Source organism: Haliotis rufescens, unplaced genomic scaffold (assembly GCF_023055435.1).
Source record: "Haliotis rufescens isolate VD_foot unplaced genomic scaffold, xgHalRufe1.0.p SCAF_45, whole genome shotgun sequence".
Classification (NCBI taxonomy): Eukaryota; Metazoa; Mollusca; class Gastropoda; order Lepetellida; family Haliotidae; genus Haliotis; species Haliotis rufescens.
The window spans coordinates 1,267,820-1,285,979 of NW_025964168.1; the positions used below are offsets into that span (position 1 = coordinate 1,267,820).

General features: G+C 39.9%; 1 protein-coding gene across 3 annotated transcripts in view; it reads left to right on the forward strand.

The window, feature by feature from the left end:
- LOC124145860 (forkhead box protein P1-like) overlaps positions 1 to 18,160 on the forward strand; it is an 84,259-nt gene that overhangs the window by 29,740 nt on the left and 36,359 nt on the right. For 2 of the 3 annotated variants that reach the window (XM_048383188.1, XM_048383186.1), the window contains 2 exons: positions 3,613 to 3,870; positions 4,280 to 4,535. In XM_048383188.1, the coding sequence (XP_048239145.1) occupies positions 3,613 to 3,870; positions 4,280 to 4,535 (514 nt within the window). The remainder of the gene's footprint in view (positions 1 to 3,612; positions 3,871 to 4,279; positions 4,536 to 18,160) is intronic. The other variant, XM_048383187.1, reaches the window with a different exon arrangement.

Genomic DNA, 18,160 nt, shown 5'->3' on the forward strand with positions numbered 1-18,160 from the left:
AGCTATCTACATAAATTATGCTGTTTGAAAGGAAACAAGGTATTAAAATGTCAAATTGTATTGATTTGGAACTTTTTCATAATGTGGAATGTGAAAATATCAATATTAATCATTTGATTTTGTTTATAGTATCAGTATCAAAAAGTTGTTGTCGGTGATAGCTCCATCTTGCTTGGAGCAGGGAAACATGAAAGACCTATTTGTGAGTGTGGAAATGTTGTATTGTTAATAAGGCTTTAGAATTCAAAGATAGTGTAAATGTGATTTAATCTTCAAGTATGCCAGTCCAGAAGGTTGGTCTGTTGATCAGTTGTGTAGTTGTGAAATGTAAACATCCTGTGAGTATATGAGGCAATCTAGACGGGAATTTGTCAGGTGACTTCAAACCTGTAAACACGCTGGCTTTTGTTTACGGGTTTGAAATAGCTTTCCTAAACAGCTAAACAAGCGCATTTACGTGACCTGTTTACCTAGAGCCTTAACAGTTTGTAGATATCTATTGAATATAGTTTGATGTCATTCTTCATAACAACTCACTCTGGAAACAGGACTGTTTGGAAGTGATCAGATGGGGAGGAATGTCAGGGATTGAAATATACAGGAGCCATTGGCAGGAACCATTGTCAGAACTTGTATGGGGAGAGTGAGTCTGATGCTGAAGTTCTCAGAGAGTAGATGACATGAAGGTTTGGTAGAGACAGGAACCATTTTCAGAACTTGTATGAGGAGAGTGAGTCTGATGCTGAAGTTTTCAGAGAGTAGATGACATGGAGGTTTGGTAGAGACAGGAACAATTTTCAGAACTTGTATAAGGAGAGTGAGTCTGATGCTGAAGTTCTCAGAGAGGAGATGACATTGAGGTCTGGTAGACAGGAACAATTGTCAAAACCTGCATAGGAAGAGTGAGTCCGATGGAGAGCAGAACTATATACTTGTGATTCTGATAGTGGAGTGGGTTTGGTGGAGATTGGAACTATTATCAAAACTTAATTTATGTGGGTTTGATGGAAGTGGAACATTGACAGTAAGACTAAGAGACTGAAATAAGAGTCAGCAGCGAGATGTTTACAGGGTACAATTTCATTCTGTTTTACCACCTGCACCAGGTGCAACCAAGTGAATTATTAATCAGGTTGCGCCACCAAAATATTGGCTGCACCGTTTTGTCATAAATTGACACGCTGTATTTTCAGTTAGTTTGAATATTAAATAAATTCAAAGAGAAAATAAACTTTAAAATGTTCTCCAGTATTTTATTTTGGGAAAATCTGTATATGGCTTTTCACATCTTGATATCCAGTAAACAACCTTAACCAGAAGTTTGTTGTGATTGTAACCTCATGAGTGACTGTTCTAGAGGTAATTGTGAAGAATTAGTTCTGCAAGTTCACTGCATGCAGACCTGTGTATTTCACTATTTTCAAGAACCTTTCCTGGATGCTAAACGATTTGCTTCCAGTTCTACAAGAATTTAGTTTTCCATTTTTATCAAACCTAAATGCTGCTATGCACTTTGGGTAAGAAATGTTACCGGGCCTGGGTGCAATCTGACTATAAAAGTTACCTGCACAAACATAGTTTTACCTGCACTGGTGCAGCTTGGAAATAGCGAAATGGATCCAGGTTTAGCCATATCTCCTGTAAGAGTTAAAACATTTTTAAAAGGTGACAGGCATGACAAATGTACATGATGTGTATGCCCAGAATGCAATACAAGCAGAGGTCAACTTAGATAACAAGGGGAAGTTATGGTTACATTGACTTCAACAATCACAATTCCCATATGATTAATTTATTCCATATTACGTCAGTTTCTTAAGACAACATGCTTCACATTTTTCAAGAAGCGTTCACAAAATTACTTTATTTGTAAGGGAGATTGTAAGGGAGATAGGATGGCACTGAACTGTCTCCCCACTTTAGTGTCCACTTGGCGCTTTGTCAGACGTCCTCATGAAAACCTGACACTACACTAATAAGACAATTTCTATAACATGTTTCCAGATTTAGATGTTGAATTACATATTAATGAAGAAAAAGATTTTCAAGCACCCATTTGCATGTATGAAAGGCCTTTTTGATCCTACTTTGTTTCATGGTACAATTGATGAACTTTGATGCTTTAACTAGAAAAGAATTTGACATGTGATCCCTTCACAGCGCTTCACAGCCATGCTGTAGTCTGCAACTCAACCAACTGGTCTGTATTCTGAGTCTATCTTTGGTTGTTGGTTTATCAAACTCAACTGATAATAGTCCAAATATTAATATTAAAAATTACTGAAAGTTTTCCTGAGAAACATGTTTGGGCTAGCAGATTAAGTAATGTGGGCACAGAGCACCATGTCTTCTTGTATACGGTCCCTGCCTCTTGTTGCCTTGACTACTGGGGTAACATACAATCTATGATATTGTTTTTTACGCAGTACATTTCTCTGCTCGAAATATATTTTTTTCCTGTAGCTCATTTGGAATAGAGCTGGCTAGACATGTCATTTCATGTTTTAGATATGTTTTTTTGTTTCATAAAATACCTACTGTATATTCCACATTGATGGTGCAGAGGTGGGTCTTGGCTTCGTAATCTTCCTCAATGTTTGAAGATGAGGCAGGTGCCTTACTTTTTTTATATGTTTTGCTAGAATATCTTAATACAACCCATCCTGAATCTTTTATTTTTGACATTATGGTTAGGCGAGGACTTGGATTTTGATTGTTAGTTCTATATTTCTGGTTATCTCCCCCTTTACCGAGCAGTGATAAAAACACACTGTTTTAGACCACTCGTCCTTATGATGAGAACAGCAAAACCCATAATAATGGGTGATGACACCAGGTGTTAAATGTCTAAATGCATCACTTGGAGCTGTGCTCCAACATCAGGCTGACATGTGATATTGGTGAAATTCTTTTCTTTTATCAACACATAGGTGATTCCAGGTTAAGGGGCTTAAGAATTAGGAGATAAACATAGTGTGTTTTCAATGTAGAGCTAGGTTGTCATGTAGATGTAACCGCAATAATTCGAATTTGGAACCCAACGTGCAGCATGAGGTTTCAAATGTTATCATGGCTCACAACATCAATCACTTTTTTGGTCTGGACTCAATTGTCCGGCCACTGTCATTATTAAGCTGGAATATTGCCACATGTTTCATTAAGCCACAAACAAATAAATTAATTGCAGGTGATTACATGGCATTTGATTGGCTAACCAAGCCATATTTTCTGTGTTAATGGTTCCATAAATTGAAAATTATTAGGCCGATCCCGCTGATTGGCTGATAATTTAATGGGCGGGCTTGTGTTGCATTTTTGCGCTGAGCGTTGTTTCCTGATTTCATATCATTGCCCAAAGTTACTGATTGTTTTGTGTGTTGATGATTAAGTAGCACTCTGATAAGTTATTGTTGACATGTTTATTTATAAGAATTGACTTAAAACTGGAGTGCAGTTTGCATAAATCTGCTACACTACGCCGATTTACACAGTTTGCACACCTCTTTTATGCTTATACTTCCATGAACGCAAAAACATATTGAAGTCAATTTTTAAACAAATCTAAATAAAAACTTTCATCCAAATGTTAAACAGAGTATTCTCCCCTTTCAGATCTCAGCCTCCCCTCAGGCTCCGCTTCCTGGGAAGAACTCTTCCAGCTTAGTGGGAGCTGCTAAACGGAAGTTGAAGTCGGCATCTGACACTTCTCCGCAGCTCGCCAATCTATCCCAGCAGCCCTTGCTAATGATGGCTGCACAGCACGGCCTCTCCCCGCAGCAGGTGCAGCAGCTACTGCAACAGCAAGGAGTTTCCCCACAGCAGCTGCAGCAGATGATGCAACAACAGCAGACACTGATGTTACAACATCAGGTACAGTAAAACATTTTTGCTATGACAACCACCTCCCATCAACCTGCTGTCATCGACCCTGACAGTGTCGGGAAAATTGCTGATGCGGCGTAAAGCAATATTTTTAATTCATTCCAAACTCCATTATTTACGCAGTCAGTTGGCTCTAATATGGCTGAGTGCTGCAAACAAATAAACAAACAAACAAACAAACCTTCAATCTATCTTGTTGGGTACACTCAAGTTGATAGCTTTCAGTAATTAACTTCAGGTTTCCCAACATTTCAGAAGTAACACATATATACTCTCATCAATGACCAATGTGACCCAGCCAAGTTGTTTTAAGACGAGATTAGATTATGAAGTGAACTGACGTAGCTCAAATGATTGTGTGTGACCTTGCCTTGATGGATGTTCCTTGCCCTTCCAGCAGCAGCAGCAGAAGCTTCACGAGCAGGTGCTCCATCAGCTTAACGAGCAGCTCCAGCTGAATGTCCTCCAGCAGTCTCAGCTTATCCAGCAGCAACAGCAAGATAAGCAGAAGAGCGGGAAGCATGCACAGCAGCAGTTGCAGCAACTGGCCATCCAGCAGCAGCAGTTGATTCAGCAGATCCAGCAGATACAGCTCCAGCAACGGCAGTACCTCCTGGCCTGTCTCGTCCAGCCCTTCAGTGGGATGCCACAAGGTAGGTTCACAACTTGTCTCACACGACACCTCATGGCCTGTCTCACTCGACTTCTCCTCCTGTCTCACCCGACCTATACTCCTGTCTCACTCGACATCTCCTCCTGTCTCACCCGACATCTCCTCCTGTCTCACCTGACATATCAACTTGTCTCACCTGACATCTCCTGTCTCACCCGACATCTCCTCCTGTCTCACCCGACCTATACTCCTGTCTCACTCGACATCTCCTCCTGTCCCACCCGACCTATACTCCTGTCTCACTCGACATCTCCTCCTGTCTCACCCGACCTATACTCCTGTCTCACTCGACATCTCCTCCTGTCTCACCAGACCTATACTCCTGTCTCACTCGACATCTCCTCCTGTCTCACCCGACCTATACTCCTGTCTCACTCGACATCTCCTCCTGTCTCACCCGACCTATACTCCTGTCTCACTCGACATCTTCTCCTGTCTCACCAGACCTATACTCCTGTCTCACTCGACATCTCCTCCTGTCTCACTAGACATCTCCTCCTGTCTCACTCGACCTATACTCCTGTCTCACTCGACATCTCATCTTGTCTCACCCGACCTATACTCCTGTCTCACTCGACAACTTCTCCTGTCTCACTCGACCTATACTCCTGTCTCACTCGACATCTCATCTTGTCTCACCCAACCTATACTCCTGTCTCACTCGACATCTCATCTTGTCTCACCCGACCTATACTCCTGTCTCCCTCGACATCTCATCTTGTCTTACCCGACATCTCCTCCTGTCTCACTCGACCTATACTCCTGTCTCACCTGACACATCAACTTGTCTCACAAGACATCTCATCCAGTCTCACTCGACATCTCATCTTGGCTCACTCGACATCTCATCTTGGCTCACCCAACCTATACTCCTGTCTCACTCGACATCTCATCTTGTCTCACCCAAAATCTCCTCATGTCTCACCCAATCTCTCATCTTGTCTCACCCAATTTCTCATCTTGTCTCACCCAATCTTTCATCTTGTCTCACCCAACCTCTCCTCATGTCTCACCCAACCTCTCCTGTCTCACCTGAACTCTCATTCTGTCTCGCCCTACCCTTCAGTGGGATGCAATCTCACCCAACATCTCCAATCTCACCCAACATCCTCTCCTATCTCTCCTGACCTCTCCTGTCTCACCCATCCTTTTCTCCAACCTCACCCGACCTCTTCTCTCCTCCTCCCCCCCCCCCCCCACACTCTCATACACATTCTCTCACTCACTCACTCACTCACTCACTCAGTGGGATGTCAGATGGAGGGTCACTTCAAACTGTTGCTCGAATCACTCACTACCTGTATGTGTTAATGTGATGCTTCTGCATATCACAACTACAAGACAGTATGTATAAAAAAATGTAACATTTCTTCTCTTGGCAATTTATATCATCATCCTTTGCAAGTGCTCATGAGTATGTAAAATACTTACCTTTTCTTCCTGATTGTCGACCTCATCTCACAAAACCCAGATATGGATATGAGAGATATAATCAGTATGCCGTATCAAGGCTTCAGAATGTGTTTGGAATGGTGTTGAGCATGTTTCACAGATTTACGTTTGCAAGGGAGATCCTTTACATTTCAGTTCAATATCATAGCTGTACAAATAACGTCTGTTGATTCTTTCCTTGTAAACCAGGTTAATGTCTGTCTGCACACCCCAGATGTATTTCAGGTCTTATTCTTGAGGTAAACTGAAGATATCTGATATGGTAGAATCTTCAGTATGATGGATTGAAAACATGACAGCATTGGTATTTGATTACCAGAATGTTTTTTAAATTGTAGGAATGAATTCATTCTTTTTAAACATTTTGTCTTTTTGTTGGGTAAAAAATCAGTTTAAAGAAAACTATCTTAAGGGATTTAAGAAAACAATACACTGTAATATAAGATTGTCAAATGTTTTCCATCAGTCGAACCGATGTAAAAATACATCTCTTTTGACTTCATAAAACCAAACACAACTCAATCATAAATATGCTGATTTGAGCAGAGGTACCCAAAGATCACAGTTTATCTTCAAAGATCATGAATATTTTATGCCAGTTTAGAACTAAATCACCTATTACAAACTGTAGCTTGTTTATCACAAATACTTTGTCATGAAGACTACAACTTACAGATAATTGGCTTCAGAGATAAACACAAAATGGTTCGGTAAGGCCAGACCAATTCTTTTTTTTCGTTTATGGATTTTCTGAACAGTATTCCAAGAAATTGAAGCAAAATTTAAAAACTGAATGGCATCAGTGGTGATTTGAGATTAGATAGTTAGTCCTTAAAAAACCAAGAAAACTGAAAAGGAAGGATAATCATAAAAAAAGACTAACAGTCTGTGTAAGGCATAGAAAAAAAGTAGCACTATGTCATAGGTCTATGTTAAAGTATGGGAGTTATAATCGTCTTGGCTCTACAATCGCTTTGTGGAACAGGGCCCTAGGTTTGAATCCCCACATTGGCACAACTGGAACCCGGTTGTTAACAATGCTTCATTGTTTGATATATGATATAATTGTAATAGCACGCTCGCTCACTCACTCACTCACTCACGCACTCACCCACCCACCCACCCACCCACCCACCCACCCACTCACCCACTCTATTTCAGAAAGCACCATATATTTACACTGGAGGTTTCTATTGACTGTCCTTAAAGCTTTTATGATTTCATGAGTGAGCTGTCCCAATGACACTAGTGTCATTTCCCCTGAAGCGCAACGGTCACCTATAGACTAACATAGACCTAATTGTGGCAATTATTCATGGAAAGGCAAGTATAACAAAACATCAACAATAAAACTGTCGTTACTAGAGCAAGGAGGTAAGACGATCTTGCAATAAACGTTTATTCACATTACCAGTAGGCAATACCTCACCTTGTTTTGTAATCAAGATAGTAAATAATGAGCTGACACAGACCCCATTCATGGGCAGTTCATGCTCAGTTTAGTTTGTTTATTGCAGTAATGATCTGCATGTTGAATTGGGATAATGTTATCTTGATCAAGTCGGTACACACACAACGATGGTATATCAGTTATATTGTGTCTGTGGCTGATAACATTCTCTAAGCCTCAGTTGACACAAGTGTTAAAGTTTATGAAATTCTAATATTACAGCTATCTTAATTTTATAACTGGGGATATAGTACTGAAGTATTTATGTAAATTGTATTATTTGTAAAAGTCTGCTGAATTCCTACAAAATCACCCAGGAGCTGAGGTTAATAAATCTGTCATAGGTTTTAGACACTGTGTTTTGGAATATTTTCAGTTGACCTTAATTAGGAGGACATGCCAATTTAACCAATTTGTTAGTAATTTTCATAAAATCTAATACCAGGTAAATTATCCTATTTCATAATTAATAATGTCATGAGATTAAGAAATATTTCCTTCGAAGAATTCTTGCTCACCATCCAACACCAGTTTGAGAGCCATGTAAGCGAAGCCATTTTTCATCCTACAACAGTCAACATTTTCTTATTCTCAATTCAAGATTGACATACAATCCTTCAGGTCTGTTTGTGGATTCGGACACTCTGAACTTGTTCATTTGATATATATAGATGTTGCTCTTAGTCTAAGGTATCATGCACATGTACATACCAAACAGATCTCTCAGTGTCCCAAGGGTCGTCAGGTTAAGATTTGAGAATGTCATGTAATTGAAGAAATACATGTATAATTAACTTATTGTTGAGGACAATGCTGCAAGTAAGTTGTCTACAGACCCTGAATTCCCACATGGGCATGATTGTGTTGTTTTCGTAGATTTAATGCGGAGGTGATTGTTATTAATTAAAAGGTTTTCTTTTTGGGGTTCGTGGTTTGTTAAGGTTGATTGACGGCCTACTGTGGGCCCAGCAGTAAGGCTGTATCTTCTTCCTGTGGAACTGGAGACTTCGCAATGAGTTCATAGTAGATGCCAGATAAATATTTCACAGCAGACCATGTTCAAATATTTGCTTTTGTCAAATGCATATATTTGATTTGGAATGTTTATGTTACAGTTAGCCTGGCTGTCGTTGTATGTCCCTGTAAATTATTCAGAACTTTTCAAAATGCTTTTGAAATTTTATACATGGTGTTTTCTTGGTTACTGTTTTGTTGACAATCCGTATGAAATGTGTTTGTTTGTTGTTAGAACCAAATATAGAGAGTCAGGTTACAGTATGTGGCTTTTGTGATCATACCCTGGTGTCTTGGACATGGATCAGTCCTCGTGGGATCAGCTTTTGATCAGCACATGCTTTGTTGCTGAGAAAAACATTCCCTCACTTACTGACTTGTATATATTTGGTAAAAACCTGTTATTAACCCTTCTTTCCTGGTTCATGGGTTTCCTCCCATATCAATCCAACACACCCTGATACTGAATACCGATAAGGAATTGAACCCTAACTCACTCACTCACTCACTTATTACTAGGGCTGGCAAAAGAGATCGATAATCAGATGGGGAAAAAAATAAACGATTAATGATATAAATGATTAATGATTAATGATAAAAATTGTGTCATCGATAATATCTTACATAAACTATTGTGATGAAATAAAGTTAGATTTACCCAAACAGACTTGTTATTGTCACTTGCTAGAGATGGAAAGTAACTTTTTTGTTATATCTTGAATGTCCACAAGGTAATCCCTGCATAAATGTGCCACCACTCACCAGTGGAGTGTGGGGCGGACGGTAGTCTAGTGGTTAAAGCGTTCGCTCGTCACGCCCAAGACCCGGGTTCGATTCCCGACATGGGTACAATGTGTGAAGCCCATTTCTGGTGTCCCCTGCCGTGATATTGCTGGAATATTGCTAAAAGCGGCGTAAAATCAAACTCACTCACTCACTCACCAGTGGAGTGAAATATGTTGATTTTTTAGGACTTTATTTGCATGTTTACTCAAAGTTACTTCTCTGATATTTATCTATATTTAGTTGCTAATGATCGATCTCTATGATCTGTATCGATGGCCAGCCTACTTATTACTAGCCCTATTTCTGGTATCTATTATTTCTTCAGATGTAATTAGTAAAACCTTCTGTTGATTGTGGTATTTGTTATTTCTTCAGATGTATTTTCGTAACCCTAAGTTAATGGTGGTATTTGTTAGTTTTGTACATACTATGTAAAATCTCACTAACTCTTCAGGAGGTATTTTCCACTGGACAGTGTGTATAACAAGAGGCTCGGGGAGTAGGAACATACCAATAAACCAGTCGTGCTGTTATTTGGATACTCTCCCCTTCAAGTCCTATGAATTCTAAAGGCTAGCAAACGTAGCGTGTGATTATTTACTTACAGCTCCCACAACTCTGAGTAGTTTTTGAAAGCAAGGCAGGACTTAAACCATACAAAGCATGATACAATGTTCTGCCCCAAGCATAAACCAACTACATTCACCTAGTTCACAATGTGGCCAACAGCGCCAGGGTTGGGCATAGTAGCACTAACTTAATACAAAGGGTGAAAACAGGAATATTGTGTTTTAGATATTAAAAAAGATTTTATTCATTTTATTACAAAATCATAAGTGCCATGTTGTGGGATATTTTTTAGATGTTTCACGTTCATGTGTCATTATTTTCTGATTGTGATGAGGATGGATGTATTGTTAGCTCACCTGATCTGGTATTTCATAATAGCTCATGTCAGGGCGTAGCTATCACAGACTATAGTTTTGAAACAGCCAGTTTAAGACTTAACATTGATGACATCAGCATTCGAAAGTACAAGTGAACCTTGAATGTACTCGTTTGTTTGTTGTTTTGTTTGTTGTTTAACGCCACACTCAGCAATATTCCAGCTATATGACGGCGGTCTTTGAATAATCGAAACCAGACAATCCAGTGATTGATATCATGGTACTTGTGAAAGGGTGGGAACATTTTGTGAGAAAGGGAACAAGCAAATCTATAATAACCTGAGTATAATTATTCTTATTATATAAGAAACATTTTTCAATTGTCTTACTATGTACAAGAAAGGAGTCCTAAGAATACCTGCCAGAATGGTCGAATTGCTTTGGAGTTCTCCGATATGCTTGTTTCATGACGTGTTTGAGGGAATCAGTAATTATGTGAGAGGCTCTTTGAGGATGTCAATCTCTGGCGTTCAGCTTGAGCATGTGTGACATCCTCCTGCTGTGACGAGGACACTTCTAACAAGTTCAGAAGTACACAATCATTCTGGATGTGTTTCACATAAGGCAAAATCCAGTGCTAATTTCTTCTCTGTAAAATACTCATAAACATCTTACATTGATGTCGATCAAATTGTAAATGTCATTTTGACCCCTGACAGAGCTACGGCTTTTCTTTTCATATCAATGCCAAAACTCGGGTATAGTTAGAGCGTTCACTCTTCACGCCTAAGACCCGGGGTTCAATTCCCGACATGGGTACAATGTGTGAAGCCCATTTCTGGTGTCCCCTGCCGTGATATTGCTGGAATATTGCTAAAAGCATTGTAAAACATCACTCACTTCAGCACCTTACAGGGTTAGAACTTCTCAAAAGCTTTACTAGTTCGGGTAAAGATAAAAATCCCTTATAATGGGGACATTTGTACTAGCCTGCAGGAATTTGTACTAACCCCGGGCTAGTGGGCCAGTGTTAAGTTCTAACCCTGACCTTTAGGCCAAATTTTGAAGTAATGAGATGCTGACATATTACATAGTTGTCTGACTTAGTGCTGTCTTTAAGTGCAAAGTTATTACTGCTATTACCATAATTATATTCAGAAGGACACAGTAAATGTTTCTTTAGACACTAAGATAGAATAATGAAGGAGTGGGAATAAAGAATCTGTTTCTCTCCATCCAGGAGTAGTTAAGTCTGAACAAAAGCTTGTAGCTGTCATGTCACTTTGGTGTGGAAAACCCAACAGGTTGTTTCCAAAGTTTAAAAAAGGGCCTGTCTGGGTCACTATTGAAACAATTGCTAAGACCAGAGCAAAACACAAGGAGGAAAATGTGGGGTAGAGAGAACAAACATCGGACGTAATGAACTACATGCCGGTGTTGGACCAGTGGCATTCGTGGGACAGTTGCTTTGTTTGCTTCTATCGAAGGTGTTAATTGTAAGAAAGCTCGTCTTGCACAGGGAGTTTGCTCTCCTCCGAATGACTTCCGACATAGTGTGAAAAGCTAGCGCCTTTCATGACAAACCCAGGATAGCTTTTCCTAAATTCTGTGAATAATTCCTGCGATCGACCCCAGAATTAGATGATCTTCATGCCTGGCATGGTGGTAAACATTGACCACAAAATAAATAAGGCAGGATCAAAAGCAAAAGTTAATTTACTAGTAATACTGTCACCGCCATGCTATTTTCTGTTGCTTACCCACGCCAGTGGCTGAATGAAAGTGAAGGAATTAAAGTGGAATGGAGTCGCAGCCAAAGTTTATTTAGGGTTTATTGAGAGAAATGTCAACTGCCTTTACTAGTCTCAAGGCTTTGTTTACCATCAGTAAAAATCATTTCGGTGCTGGCTGCTGAAATTAACTCGCGATAAATATGAGCCGCAGCCGTATTGACAAGGGAAATATGTTTTAGTTTGGGGAAAATACCAATATTTAGAATTACTCAACGCGAGTCAAACAGAACCGGCTTGGGGAGAGACAAATCCAATCAAATTCTGCGAGGGACTGTTTGATTTTGATGCTAAACAAACACAAGATGATGCTACCAACCAAAATTCCTTTGTACACCACTGGACCTTCCACGACCTACAAATCAAATATGGCAGCCTCGTGTTGGCATAGTGCCTCGCTTCATCTCGCTTGATTTTCTTCATGGCGATTTCAAAAGCAATCCACCATTCTTCAAAAAGGATGGAAAATTAGATATATTCCCAGAATAAATGTTAATAAAATACTGCCAATATTTTCTCACCTAAACTCTCCCCAATTCTGAAAGCCGGGGGAAATTGATGGGCTCTGTACATATTTCCAGGACAAACATTGTCCAAATTCCATCATGCTATTTCTAAAGATTGTTTGTGTCTCGTCTCCCTATTACATGTTTTTCAGTGTTTCAAATTTTATTAACTGCGAGTTTAAATCTAACAAATATTTCTGTTTAACATTTGCGTCGTGGTTTGGTAATGGAAGACGAGATACACAAGGGCAAGGCTTGGTTTGTGGCTCGATAATGAATGATAAAAAATGTTAATTAATGTTAATCAATGTTGATGAATGTTGATGAAATCCTACTTGTCAGTTTAGAAGTGATCTGTTATCTGGACTGGAATAGACATGGTCACTAGACTGCTTGTTTCAGACAAGAAGTATTTTTAAGTATGATTTTCCCCCCTCCAAGAAATATGTATTCTTGAGCATCTTGTCTGAAAGAATTGATTCAGCTCATCTTTCTACTCCTGTGAACATTGTTGAGTTGAATAGGATGACTTTATAATGTTCCTTTCTTGTAACACAGTCTAAACAGAAATTCTGCCTTGACAATGTTTGCCCCACAAGTAGCTGCCATCTTGTTGATCTGTGATGCAGCAGTATCACCCTTGTTGCCTAATTCTGTATGTTCAGCTGTGTTCCTCTCTGAATGAATACACATCAGTTGGGTTTTTTACTACTCTGCATCAGATAGGGATATTCCTAAATTCCTGATTTCTTCGATTATCCATGTAGAGGTAGACACCATTGGTCATATCCAATAAGCTCATTTCAGTGGACGTGTAAAATAACTAGATTTTTTTATGAAATAACTTTGTTTGTTGTTTATTTGACTCCGCACTCAACAATATTCCAGCTGTGTGACGGTGGTTGATGGATTGTTCCTAGTCTTGGGTCTAACGGACTAGTGGATGTGTCTATCCTTGCCTTGTGTGAATAAAAGCGACAAAACCCTTTCCATAATGATAAGAAATCTATGCTATTAGCAGATTCCATTGTACAGTTCAGCAGTCCTAAGTTTGTGTTTATGAATCATTATCATATAGTGATGATACCAGATGTTTGCTTAAGTCACGAAGTGGTATAAGGTAATATAACATGAGGTGATATAACATAAGGTAATATGTTCATACTATAGAACTAATATGAGACTCATTATGAACCATTGCTTGAGGCGATCTTGGCATTAAAAATATTGTAATGCCCTTATTTACATCGACATGTCACAGTCATTGTGACAAGATTGCTGATGTTGAACAACAATGGATGATGTTTCAGGGGTACAAACTGGCACACCACCACCAACCCAAATCTAGCCCAACTAATGTTAAGGACATCGTGAGGACTGATAGAATTTCAGGCATGTTAGGGGACCCTTTAGTCTGTCGTCCCAGACGCAAGCCCCATTTGGATTATATGATTTAGCTTCTAGATATATAATATGAATCAGATAACTTTGTGGCAGGTCAAACTGCATCCTGATGTCTCCATCACTGTTAACAGAGAATTGACCAATTGAGGTATCAATTGGCTGACATGGGAAGCAGCATCTGCACCCTGGTGCCTACATCATTGTTAACAGAGAATTGACCAATTGAGGTATCAATTGGTTGACATGGGAAGCAGCACCTGCACCCTGGTGCCTACATCACTGTTAACAGAGAATTGACCAATTGAGGTATCAATTGGCTGACATGGGAAGCAGCACCTGCACCCTGGTGCCTACATCATTGTTAACAGAGAATTGACCAATTGAGGTATCAATTGGCTGACATGGGAAGCAGCACCTGCACCGTGGTGCCTACATCACTGTTAACAGAGAATTGACCAATTGAGGTATCAATTGGCTGACATGGGAAGCAGCACCTGCACCCTGTTGTCTGCATGACTGTTAACAGAGAATTGACCAATTGAGGTATCAATTGGCTGACATGGGAAGCAGCACCTGCACCCTGGTGTCTACATGACTGTTAACAGAGAATTGACCAATTGATGTATCAATTGGCTGACATGGGAAGCAGCACCTGCACTGTGTTGTCTACATGACTGTTAACAGAGAGTTGACCAATTGAGGTATCAATTGGCTGACATGGGAAGCAGCACCTGCACCCTGGTGTCTACATCATTGTTAACAGAGAACTGACCAATTGATGTATCAATTGGCTGACATGGGAAGCAGCACCTGCACCCTGGTGTCTACATGACTGTTAACAGAGAATTGACCAATTGATGTATCAATTGGCTGACATGGGAAGCTGCACCTGCACCCTGGTGTCTACATGACTGTTAACAGAGAATTGACCAATTGAGGTATCAATTGGCTGACATGGGAAGCTGCACTTGCACCCTGTTGTCTACATCACTGTTAACAGAGAATTGACCAATTGAGGTATCAATTGGCTGACATGGGAAGCAGCACCTGCAATCTGGTGCCTACATCATTGTTAACAGAGAATTGACCAATTGAGGTATCAATTGGCTGACATGGGAAGCAGCACCTGCACTGTGTTGTCTACATGACTGTTAACAGAGAGTTGACCAATTGAGGTATCAATTGGCTGACATGGGAAGCAGCACCTGCACCCTGGTGTCTACATCATTGTTAACAGAGAACTGACCAATTGATGTATCAATTGGCTGACATGGGAAGCAGCACCTGCACCCTGGTGTCTACATGACTGTTAACAGAGAATTGACCAATTGATGTATCAATTGGCTGACATGGGAAGCTGCACCTGCACCCTGGTGTCTACATGACTGTTAACAGAGAATTGACCAATTGAGGTATCAATTGGCTGACATGGGAAGCTGCACTTGCACCCTGTTGTCTACATCACTGTTAACAGAGAATTGACCAATTGAGGTATCAATTGGCTGACATGGGAAGCAGCACCTGCAATCTGGTGCCTACATCATTGTTAACAGAGAATTGACCAATTGAGGTATCAATTGGCTGACATGGGAGGCAGCACCTGCACCCTGGTGCCTACATCACTGTTAACAGAGAATTGACCAATTGATGTATCAATTGGCTGACATGGGAAGCAGCACCTGCACCCTGGTGCCTACATCATTGTTAACAGAGAATTGACCAATCGAAGTATCAATTGGCTGACATGGGAAGCAGCACCTGCACCCTGGTGCCTACATCACTGTTAACAGAGAATTGACCAATTGAGGTATCAATTGGCCGACATGGGAAGCAGCACCTGCACCCTGGTGCCTACATCACTGTTAACAGAGAATTGACCAATTGAGGTATCAATTGGCTGACATGGGAAGCAGCACCTGCACCCTGTTGTCTACATGACTGTTAACAGAGAACTGACCAATTGAGGTATCAATTGGCCGACATGGGAAGCAGCACCTGCACCCTGTTGTCTACATGACTGTTAACAGAGAATTGACCAATTGATGTATCAATTGGCTGACATGGGAAGCAGCACCTGCACCCTGTTGTCTACATGACTGTTAACAGAGAATTGACCAATTGAGGTATTAATTGGCTAACATGGGAAGCTGCACCTGCACCCTGGTGTCTACATGACTGTCAACAGAGAATTGACCAATTGAGGTATCAATTGGCTGACATGGGAAGCAGCACCTGCACCCTGGTGTCTACATCATTGTTAACACAATACCCCTGTAGGAATACTATGTGTGAAAAGATACGATACGATACGATACATATCACGATACATGGGTCATGATATGATATTATTACGATTCGCGTGGAAACTTCTTGACTATAAATATTTTAGAGCAGGTTCCAATGGCTATAATGTGTGATGTGGGTAAAAAATTGTGTCACCATTGATTGTTACGAGCTTTGCCTACCCTGCACGGCAGCTGTCATACAACTGTAATCATGCTGACTGCAGGGTAAAGTAACATTTTATTTTTCAATTCACACTCGAGAATTTAGTCCATTTAAATCTGAACATGTCACAGCTGTACATGTTGGGTTTTTTAGAGAAAGAATTAATTTAAATCAATTTGTGTGAAATAGTTTCACTCATCTTACTCAAACTTTTGCTTTTACCAATGGGCTCAGATAGTGAAAATGTCATATTTTGACAGACTGTCAGGCTGGACCTGTGGCTGACGGCACAGAGAGTGGGTTAGGTTGAGACGTTTACAGAAGTATCACCCAATTAATCACTATCTGCGTGTGGTGAATAGATACATTGTTCCCACATTGTTCTGATATAGTTTGTCAATGTTTTTGCACAGATCTGCAAGATTCACTCAACAGACATTTTAACACTTCCTGGTAAAAAAAGATGGCAAACATATTTTTCTTTCCATGATCAAGGAAATAGAATTGTGATGGCAGATCAACAGCAGACCTAATAGGGAATCAGAAATTATTTTCCATTTGTCTTGCCAGAACAAATAATTAACAACAACATACTAATAAAGAAAAGCAAACACATGATAATTACTACAAAAAAAACAAAGGACAAAATAACAATATGTTCATCAAGGGCAACTAACTCTGCAAAGCCAAAGTGATTATTTGTTTCTAAATGCAGAGTCACAAGAAGGGTTCTCTGTGATGACTTGGGATCTTGTGACAGTTGTACTGTGTAGTGTGCTGAGGCCAATCTTGTATCTCTATTTATGATTCAGGTTTGATCGAGTGACCATGAATGTGTATGATCATGCTTCAGTATGATCATAACACTTTGTTGTGGTTTGTAAGACAAGCCTAACCTATTTCCTCTATTAGACGCCCAGGGTCTATTAGTTTCGCGCAAGCTGTTGACCCGGCGTCTTTTAAAGACCGGCGTCTATTCTGCACACCATGGAAACTCACTACCTTCCCAAATCCCAGATTCCTAAGTCATACAAAGGTACATTTGCAGTAAACGGTCATTATTATGTGAAGGGAGTAATCCTTACATGCCGTTAGTTCATGTGATAGGGATAATTAATTTCATCAAGTGATGGACCTGGCCTCTACTAGAGACCCAGCGTCTAATAGAGGAAATACAGTTCTTAATGGCATTATAGATTTACTGTATTACATGCATTGTATAATGATCCCGTGTATTGTAAATATGTCGTATCACGCCCTTGCCTCTGGTGTGGTTACTTGGCTGCTTTGTACTTGTGATTGTACACCATTACCGTCACAGACACATTGTGCTAATAGGAAATCTTCGAGTGTCGGTGGTAGTCCTGCTATATCTTTTATGCAGCCATGTTATAAAATATTTGTTTTTCCAAAACATAAATCTGACCATACAAGAGTCAAAAGGACAGCTGCATTACTGTGCCTGTATATTTATATGGGGAAATGATAGTACTTTTATTGTCATGTTTTTTCTTCTTTTCTAAAATACCTAATTCATGAGCAATTATTTTGATTTTTTTCAGAATTGCAAAAAATAAATGTATTACCAAGCGAACTGTAATATTTCTTTCAGCCTACTACAAATAGTAGAGAAAGGCAATCCATATCTATTTGTGTTGTAACTACACTGGGGAATGTTGATATCCATGAGGTTGTGTTCTGATGGTGTAACTGGATGAACTATGTGTGCGTCAATCTATAGCCAATATCCCATAAATGGGTGCCCCTGAAGATGTTTCCCAATAGCAATTTAATCTGTTGAGGGGATATACAACATGGCTGATGTTAGACAAACATTATCTCCATCCTTGGTTATTATCATCTTGGCT